General features: G+C 28.6%; 1 protein-coding gene across 4 annotated transcripts in view; it reads left to right on the top strand.

Annotated features, from left to right (window-relative positions):
• Nucleotides 1-10988, top strand: part of LOC145249693 (plexin-B-like) — a 575535-nt gene that overhangs the window by 420459 nt on the left and 144088 nt on the right. For all 4 annotated transcript variants that reach the window (XM_080111499.1, XM_080111497.1, XM_080111498.1 and 1 more), the window contains exon 7: nucleotides 3718-3818. In XM_080111499.1, the coding sequence (XP_079967625.1) occupies nucleotides 3718-3818 (101 nt within the window). The remainder of the gene's footprint in view (nucleotides 1-3717; nucleotides 3819-10988) is intronic.

The raw sequence follows: 10988 nt of genomic DNA, 5'->3' as shown, positions 1-10988 counted from the left end.
GACGGCTGGACGGTCCACAGAGTTTTATAATTATATAAATATATACTAGCTGTCCCTACCCGCTGTTTCCCGGGATTCATTACATTACAATTTGTTTTATATATATTTATGAGTTCCCTAAGTTAAAAATTAATTTGAATTAGATGTATTGCAACATCCAGAGTGGTTGACAGGGTTACAAAATCAGCTTCGAAATCCAGTGGACAAAGCTCTACACACTCACATACATACAGCATAATTGTATTTAATAAATTATAATTATACAAAATAAAATAAAATACCATGATTTAGTATATATTTAGTATATATGTGTGTGTGTTTTAGGAAAATACGTCGAACTAAATAATAAAAATCGATACATAAAATATCTCACAGTATAACATTTTATGTAGACACATGAATTATTATATATGCGTGTTTGTCTCTCTCTCTCCCCCTCTCTCTCTCTCTCTCTCTCTCTCTCTCTCTCTATATATATATATATATATATATATATATATATATATATATATATACTCTGTGTTTTAGATGTGGCCTACTAAATTTTTACTTTCGCCCCTTTTTTCTTTGAGGCCATCTGTCAATGTTTTTTACCATTCTACATTTTTTTTTTGACAAATAAAGTAGTTTAAAGTAAACCAGGTCAATGTCTTGTGTGCACTTTTCATTGAAGTAAAAATAGAATCGTCAAAGAAATGAATCTTTGAGTCTTATGAAATATATATATATAAATATATATACTTATATATATATATATATATATATATATATATATATATATATATATTAATACACATATACATTAAAAACAAGATATCCATCCGACATTTTAATAACCAAGTGAAGAAAACATTTATAGAAATTTTTAAAAAATCCAGGACATCAAGATAAATGTGTAAAACGATTTTCATTTATTAAATTAGATGCGAGGAATTTTGTGTCAGCAAAGCGCACGATTTTACCATTTCCTCGCTTTGCTTGTTTCTGTATATATAAATAGAAAAGAAGCCATAGAAGACAAAACCTTGAGACCTCCGCGTGAACGGAATCTATGGCGACTTTATTTACGTTTTAAATAAAACCATTAAATATGAGATGAGGATATAATAAGTTAAGGAGTTGTGACAAGGTTTTGATTTGAAATACAGCTCACAGAAACCATGAAAGCCACAGACTGAAAATCTAAAACGAGTTTCGCCCTTCATTGGGTTCATCAGTAGAACATACTGAACTAAGGATTCGAAACCTGAATTACATTTATGCAAGTCGAGTACTCTACCACTAGAACCACGAGTGTAAAATCCTACTTGTGAGACATCGGTCTGGATTCTTAGTAGAAGTGAGAAGAATTAGGTATATTCCACAGTTGAACTTCGTCGTAGTTTGCTTGCTCTGTTTTCATCAATAGACTTTTCTATATGTGGTGCGGCGGCGCGGGTTGCAGGATACATTTCTCGCATGCAAGTGATTTATAGTTTGTGTGAGCTGTGGTGTTATTTGAGCGTAGAAATGATTATATTTCATTCAATATGTATATATATATATATATATATATATATATATATATATATATATATATATATATATATAACGAGTTTCGCCCTTCATATATATATATATATATATATATATATATATATATATATATATATATGGGCTTTTCCGTAACCACAACCAAGGTAAATGTTTCTCGCATGCTTGTCCCGTTAGGGACCCCCCCCCCGCCTTTTTTTCTTTCTATTCAAAAAATGCTACATTGCCTTAAGTGTGTTTATTCATAAAGTCTGAAGAAATGCTGGTTTTTGAAAATTTCCAAACGATATAATGCTTGGAATTGTCGAACTAGACATTGAAACAATTATAACGTAAAGTGAAATACATTTTTGTTGCCATCAACACCTTGTCTTGAAGTCTTGATTTTGCATACACAGTATATATATATATATATATATATATATATATATATATATATATATATATATATATATATATACAAATATTAATGTAACGGAGACACTATACTGTATGATTCTTTTTTTTATTTTTCTATTTTCCGTATAATCTTTTTTATATCAAAATCAAAAATATTAGTAAAAGTTCCATAATTCTTGCGGTCACGAGCGCTTTCGATTCGTCCACGAATCATCTTCAGGTGTTGAAGTAAAATTGCGAAAGAGCGAACATGAGACTTAAAAGTTAACACTAAAATATACAGTAAACAGCGTTAGGTGATGATAAGTTTAAATATGTAAAGTTGATGAAAAGTTAATTAAAATTATAGATCGATTAAAAATTCGAGGATCAGAATCAGCAGATTCGTCCTTTACGAACGACGCAAGACATTTTAGACCGTTACTACTTTTCTCGAATGCAATATCATTTACAGTGAGTTCAAAGGTTTTAATATATGACGCTACAAGTATTTTTAACTTTTTAATATTATTTTCATGTTGTATAATTTTTGTGTTGTCACGAGAACCTTTCTAAGATTGGAGAGGGAGAGTTATGTTTATTTATCAAATGTTTATATATATGCACTAGTATCATTAAGACGCATGATTATTCGCCGGGACAACGTTGTCGTTGTGTACCCAATGTATGTATTATTTATAATACATAATATTTATCATATATATATATATATATATATATATATATATATATATATATATATATATATGAGTGACTGAAGCATTACAGTAATTATACAAGAGGATAGAATGAAAGTAATTTGTATAGATACCTGGAAAATATTTGTGCAAGAGAAATACAAACAATAACTACAAGAAACCCTCTCTACCACTAATAGCAATGGCCAAGAACACATTTTAAACGCCTCGGCCTAACGTTTACAAGGAATATGAACTGGAATAGATACATTGAGAGCATTGCAAAGGCTGCTGCAAGGAAGGTTGGCTCCCTCTACCGTGCTAGAAAACTACTTACGCCTGAAAGTATCCTATACCTCTATAAGGCAACCATTCGCCCATGTATGGAGTACTGTTGTCACATCTGGGCTGGTGCATCTGCTGCTTGTCTCTCGCTCCTGGACAGGGTTCAAAAGAGAGTCGCCAACCTGATAGGTCCTGAACTGTCATCTAGGCTTCAGCCTCTGTCCCATCGACGAGATGTTGCATCCCTCTGCCTGTTCTACAAATACTTTAATGGTGAATGCTCTGACGAACTGCAAACACTTGTACCTCCCCGACGTAACTACCCCCGACAAACCCGACAAGCTACTAAGTCTCATCCCTGTACAGTAGAGATCCCTAGGTGCAAGAAAGCATTTTACTCCAATAGTTTCTTCCCCAGAACTGCGGGTCTTTGGAACTCCCTTCCGGGATTCTGCTTTCCAAACTGCAATGATATGCAGAAGTTCAAGTGTAATGTTAACAAACATCTTTCTACTCTTCTCCCTTCATAATGACCCCGCTAATTAAGTCCCTAATAGTAGCCCCCTGCTTCAAAGTGGCACTGTGCCTTGTTTGGGGTGAAAATTGAATAAAAATAAATAAATAAAAAAAATTACACTTAAAGAGAGGGTTAGATTCTTAAAAAGATATCTCAGTTGTAATGTCTAAATTAGCGTGTAAATCTCCAGCAAAAGTAAAAGATTTGCTATTTTGTTATTTGTTTTTTTTTTTTTTAAATTAATTGCTGTGTTTCTAGTAAAATTTGAGCCAGAGGCCTATGAAAATCTCCATTTTCTGTTCGCAGGTGTTCAAAGTAAAAATTCAGGACTGTGGATCACGAGCAAGCTGCAAAGAATGTTTGGCAGATGAAAACCCATTTTGTGGATGGTGCTTTCTGGAGGATAGGTAAGGAATATTGCAAATCAATTTCAGAACATACTTAATGTAAAAGCTGTATTTTTTCTGTTTTCTCCAAATTAATAACAGTTTTTTTTTAGGCTTTCACATATGTCAAGTGTAAATTATATGTATATATATCCTCTCTTTATATATATATATATGTGTGTGTGTGTGTGTGTGTGTATTTTGTGTACAGAAAGGTGTTAGTTGAGACAGATCATTGGTACCGTCGGTTTCAAGCCCGATAATAAGGCCCGTTTAAGGTATCCTTATCAAGCTCTCTTCAGCCAATATTCGTCTATCTTATAACCGGAAGTGCGAAGTATATATACCTCGCGAATTCACGAGCTTGATAAGGATACCTTAAACGGGCCTTATTATCGGGCTTGAAACCGACGGTACCAATGATCTGTCTCAACTAACAACTTTCTGTACACAAAATATGAATACGCTCTTAAAATTTGGATTTTCCTTTTAATTGAGCACTCTGCTGGAATTCTTTTTCAAAAAAAAACTAATCATATATATATATATATATATATATATATATATATGTATATAATGTGTGTGTGTTTCTCCGATTATATTTAACCTTTTTTATATTAATTCTTCAATTTATGAAGCTTGAAGTAATTACAGAACATGTAACAAATAATTAACAAAGGTTTTTATTCCAAAGATGGCGTAATAAAAGGAAAAAAATGATAAAAAAAAATTTCGGATTTTGTAATACTATACATTACATAAATTTTCTTTGAAAATTGATAAGTGCTTTTTCTTGTAATGAGATAAGGGCAAAATAAATTCATTGATTGATATAATAATTAAATGAAGGATGTTGCTCTACGAATAAGGTGCTATCAAGAATTATTCATGTCAAACACATTTTAAGATAGTAAGTAAATAGACTTTAATGGTAAGATGCTCAACATCTTGAAATTTAGAATATAAAATGTTCTCATTGATTTATTATATATATATATATATATATATATATATATCCCATTTACATATATCCTTAATATATATATCCCCTTTATATATATATATATATATATATATATATATATATATATATATATATATATATATATATATATTCTCTTTGTATATAATCCATAATTTATATACAGTGCCACGCAAAAGTATTACATTTTTCTTCATAACTTTAATTGGGTTTCAAAATTTTACCTAAAAATTTGGTCAGTATATTCCTATTACTATTCGAACTAATATTTGGGGTAGTAATTATCAAATTAAAGTTTAGAAAGTTTATATTAAAAGAAAAATCTAAATCAACTCACGCAAAAGTATCGGATACATTGATTTAATATATGGTTGCATAGCTTTTATTGCATTCAACAGCTTCCAATCGCTTTCTATAGTTCCACACTTTTTTTTTTTTTTTTTTGCAAAGATATGCAGTATTTTGTGCCATTCTTATTTGCAGAATTGTTCTGGTTGTTGAATATTTTTTTGATTCTTCTTGTGAACATTGATCTTCAATATTTTCCACAAATTTTAAATTGGGTTGAGGTCTGGAGACTGAATGGGCCAAATAAGAACGTCAATTCCGTTATTTCTAAGCTGTTCTTTGGTTAGTCTGGCAGTATGCTTCGGATCATTGTCCTTGCTATCATGTCCCACAAATCAGCAGATTTCTGGAGGTTTTTCTCCAAACTCTTCCTGTACATACGCCCATTCATTCTCCCATTGATGATTTCTAGTTCACCAGTACCTTTGGATGAAAAACGCCCCCATACTATTATCGAACCAACGCCAAACATTATCGTAGGAATGGTGTTCTTTTTGTTATAAGCGGTGTCATCTTTACGCCATACATGTGTTGCTGTGTTTCTTCCAAAGATTTCGATTTTCGTTTCGTCTGACCAGATTACCTTGTTCAAAATTCTTGGGGTTGTTCCCCAATATGTTTTAACATAATTCAAACGTGATCTGACATGTTTAAGCTTCAATAATGGAACTTTTCTTGGGGACCTTGATACAAAACCTGCACTATTTAGAACTCTATTGTATCCTTGCTCACATTAATCCCAGCTTCTCTGAGGTCGGTTGAGTAAGAAAAGGGTTCTTCTTGTATCTTCTTCTTACCCATCTTGATTTTTTTTTTCGTTTAATTTCCTTGGGCGACCACATCTTGGAAGATTTGCAACAGCTTCACCAGGGTGTTTAAACTTTCTAATAACGTTTCCAACTGTACTAAGTGGTAGATAAAGTCCCCTTGATTATTCGATACCCTTTTCCTTCTTTGTGCTTATCAATGATTTTTTTTTTTTTGACGAATGTCTATTGATAACTCTTTAGTTTAAGGCATTTTTATAAATGAACTGGTTGACTTTGAAGGAGTGAGCCCAAACTGGAAGAATTTTATAAAATTATTTTAATATAAAGCTCTCTGATTGGTCAGTGATAACACGTTTGCATTATTGCAACACGCTAAGTAAAAGTCATTTAAATTAATTTCAGAAAAATAATTTGTTAAAAGTCTATCCAATACTTTTGCGTTTGGTAATTAATGTTTTTCCTTAAATATAAACTTTCTAAACTTTGATTTTGTAATTACTACTCCAAATATAATTTAGAATAGTAATAGGAATATATTGACCAAATTTTAGGTAAAATCTTGAACCCTTATAAAAATTATGAAGAAAAATGTAATATATCCAATACATTTGCATGGCACTATGTATATATATATATATATATATATATATATATATATATATATATATATATATATATATATATATATATATATATATATATAAATCGTCTTTATATAGATAGAGAGAGAGGGGGAACAGCCATCTTGAAATTTCCACTTCGTTTTGTAATCCTTTGTTTGATAATGGCAAAATGTATCCAGAAATGATCAATCATATTGCACAATCCCGGACATTTCATTAATATTTTGCTGTGAATCCCATATCTACTGATTTTTATTTGTGAACGATCTTTAAAAAAATCAATAGCCTACCTTTGTAAATACAAGGATTAATATTTTTTTTTATTTTAATTAGTTAATAAATATTGTAATTTATTCAGTTTTTATTTGCATCATCCATTTTCCTATTTATATATATATATAAATTTATATATATATATATATATTTAAATTTATATATATACATATAAATTTATATATGTATATATATAAATTTATATATATATATATATATAAATTTATATATTTAAATTTATATATATATTTAAATTTATATATATATATATGTTTTTGTATATATGTACATATATATATATATATATATATATATATATATAAAGTAAAGCAACTTTGAGCCTGGTCAATATGTGACCATTTAAAAACTCGAGATGTTGTATGCGCTCCCTGCTTAACTCAGCATTGTTTCCAGTCAGTCTTGCGACTTTTTGGACCCAAGTAGTGTCAGTTTAGGACAGAATGGTTCGAGATTGCCTAATCCTTCTCTCATAATTACACTTATAGCTTTCTTTTGAAGGGTGTCGATTGTGTCTTGAGGCTGAACGTGTATATATATATATATATATATATATATATATATATATATATATAATGGATGGGAGGATTCCAATATTTTTCCTGATTCTGATACAATTAATGATTCCTTAATTAATTCCTGATTCCGATATAATTACTGATTCCGGTTCTTTATATATCTTTTAATATTTAACTATGATGTTTTTCTTATGATACAACGATAAATATGTAGATATTTTCTCAAGTGTAAAAATACCTATTGATTTTTAGTCCTGATAGTATTTTAAAATCAATAAATGTTTAACATTGCTACATGTAGTGAAAGATTTTGCTTTAAATAAATAAATATTGTGCATCGAGTTCCATTCCTATTCCAGACATTTTTGTTTTATATATATATATATATATATATATATATATATATATATATATATATATATATATATATATATATATATATATATATGTGTGTGTGTGTGTGTATATATAATATTTAAATAGACTCTTGACAAGGATGCGTCTAGGATAAATATTTTCGCATGATTCATTTCCTTTAAGGGAAATTTCTTTAAATAATGTTCTATTGTTAAAGTGTTTTTTATTCAAGAAGTCTGAAGAAAGGCTGGTTATGTGAAAATTTTCAAACGCCATAATGCTTGAAATTGTCCAACTAGTCTTGAAACAATTGTAACTTACAATGAAATACACTTTTTATTGCTAACAATTTCTTGTTTGAAGTCTTGGTTTTTGTTAATAGAGTATATGAATGCTCAATTATGAAATATGATGATTTTGTATCTTATATTTTAAGTCATCTCCTTTTGGCTTAAAAATACATTGGTATATGAAATTTACTGAATTATACATAACCAGTAAAATTCAGTATATCACAAACAAGTCTCTCTCTCTCTCTCTCTCTCTCTCTCTCTCTCTCTCTCTCTCTCTCTCTCTCTCTCTCTCTCTCTCTCTACATATATATGTCTCTCTCTACATATATATATATATATGAGAGATAGAGGGATGTGTATATATATATATATATATATATATATATATATATATATATATATATATATATATATATATCACATAGACAAGACAAAGGTTTGTGTCTGTAAAGCTAACAATCACTTTTAATGACTTTCTTGATATAATTATTTTTGTCACAATTCACAGGTTCTCTAATTGTTTAGTTACAAAATTGAAAAGGTCAGCGCCAATGGAACTGGAACTCGATGCACAATATCCCAATACTCGAAATCAACCAATAAGATTCTGCTGTGTTGAAAACTGTATGAAAACAGAACGAAAGTGACAGAAGTGATCGGCTTAAAAATGTTTCAGTGTTGTGCAATGAAGCACAAAGAGCAATGCCTCCAACATATCACTATTCGTTTGTTAGTGAACAGATGAATTTATGGAGTGATGCAATAGTGTCAGTGTAGTGTTGTGTGTAGTGTTGTGTGGGAGGAAGCTGACATTTTTTTCCGAATTGACTCTCACAATTTGGTTGGAAGTTATAGCATGCACAGCTTAACTATAAAACAGATCAAAGAATGTAAATCTATGCATGTAGATTTCAGGCGTTTAAAACATATTATCATGAATTAAAAGATTTAAATTGTACTACGCAAATAAATATTACAACATATCATTTTATATGTATGCACCGTTCCAACAGACATTTTTATTAGTAAATATTTAGTTGCTTAAATTTTTCCTTATTTATATATATATATATATATATATATATATATATATATATATATATATATATATATATATATATACAGAGTGTCCACAAAGTCTGGCTACATAATCTACAGGGTGTCCACAAAGTCTGGCTAAATAATCTACACGGTGCCCACAAAGTCTGGTTGCATAATGTAGCCAGACTTTGTGGACACCCTGTATATATATTTACTTATTTATATATATATATATAAATATATATATACTTATTTATATATATAAATTTATATATATATATTTAGTTATTTATATATATAAATATATATATGTATATTTACTTATTTATATATATAAATATATATATATATTTACTTATTTATATATATAAATTTATATATATATATTTACTTATTTATATATATAAATATATATATGTATATTTACTTATTTATATATATAAATATATATATATATTTACTTATTTATATATGTAAATATATATATATTTACTTATTTATATATATAAATATATATATATATATTTACTTATTTATATATATAAATATATATATACTGATTTATATATATATATATATATATTTACTTATATATATAAATATATATTTCCTTTTATATATATATATATTTCCTTTTATATATATAATATATATATATTTCCTTTTATATATATATATATATATATATATATATATATATATATATATATATATATATATATATATATATATATATAAGCCCCTTTAGGATTATTAAAGTTGAGTCCTGTCAAGGAAATATAAACGAAAAGGCATTCAACCATCGATACTCTAGTGTTTCTAACTTCTGGTTGTTAGAACACTCTCTGGTGACCGCTTCACTATTATTTTCCCTTCATTCTCGTGTTAACTGATGGTGGCCGACAGGTAACTTCTTAGCAAATAGGATCAAATGTGACTTTTTAACATCAGCAATTTTTGCTTTCTGCACTGGTGATTGCGAAAGCATGGAACACTAGTGTCTGTAAAAAATAATTATATATATATATATATATATATATATATATATATATATATATATATATATATATATATATATATATATATATATATATATATGAGAGAGAGATTTAAATTTTTTAACGATTTGTTCTATTTGGTAACTTTATAGGATTACAAAAAACTTTGTAAGGTGTTTGGCAAGGGAAATAAAATCATTGCATCGTCTGCCAAGTGAAGATGACTGAAAATTTGATGCTATCATTACAATTCTATACTTATGGTGCCTTTCATCTTCCATACTTTGGTGTTGGCTGATAGCCAACGTGAAAGACAGCAGCATAATCTCCTTGTCGTCACTATTTTCTCTGCTAAACCGAATACGTTTATAATTTGTATCATTTTTATTATAGTCCTCTTTTTTTTCTTCCCTTTTCATTTCTTTTCTTATTTGTCTTCTTTTTTTTTTGTTCTTCTTTTCGCCATTTCTTTTTAATGTCTTTAATCTTCTTCTTCTTCTTCTTCTTCCTCTTCTTCTTCTTCTTCTTCTTCTCCTTCTTCTTCTTCTTCTTCTTCTCTTTCTTGTGTCTTTTTTTGTTCTTCGTTATGTTTCTTTTATTTTTCAATCATTCTTAGCTAATTTAGGCTCTTTTCTTTCGACCTCTCTCTTTCACTCGTTTATATCATCATCTTTGTCTTCTCTTTCTTATCTTTTTTCTTTGTTTTCTCCTACGTCATCGTCTTTTTCTCATCTTTCTCTTCGTCTTCTTCTTTGCTTTCTTCTTTTTTCTTCTTGTTCATCTCCTTTTTCTTCTTATTTGTGCTCTTCTTTGCTTTCTTTGTTTTCTTTTTAGTTTTTTCTTCTTTGTTTTGTCTTTCTCTTTTTTTTTTGTTTCTTTTCTTTCTTTTCTTTCTTCTTTCTTTTCTTCTTTTTCTTCTAACTTTTTAGTTCTTTTCCCTTGTTTTTCTTTTGTTTATTCTTCAAACTTC

This window comes from Euprymna scolopes, chromosome 28 (genome assembly GCF_053919585.1).
Source record: "Euprymna scolopes isolate OS-2025 chromosome 28, ASM5391958v1, whole genome shotgun sequence".
Taxonomy (NCBI): Eukaryota; Metazoa; Mollusca; class Cephalopoda; order Sepiida; family Sepiolidae; genus Euprymna; species Euprymna scolopes.
This window is presented reverse-complemented; position numbering and strand designations above follow the sequence as displayed.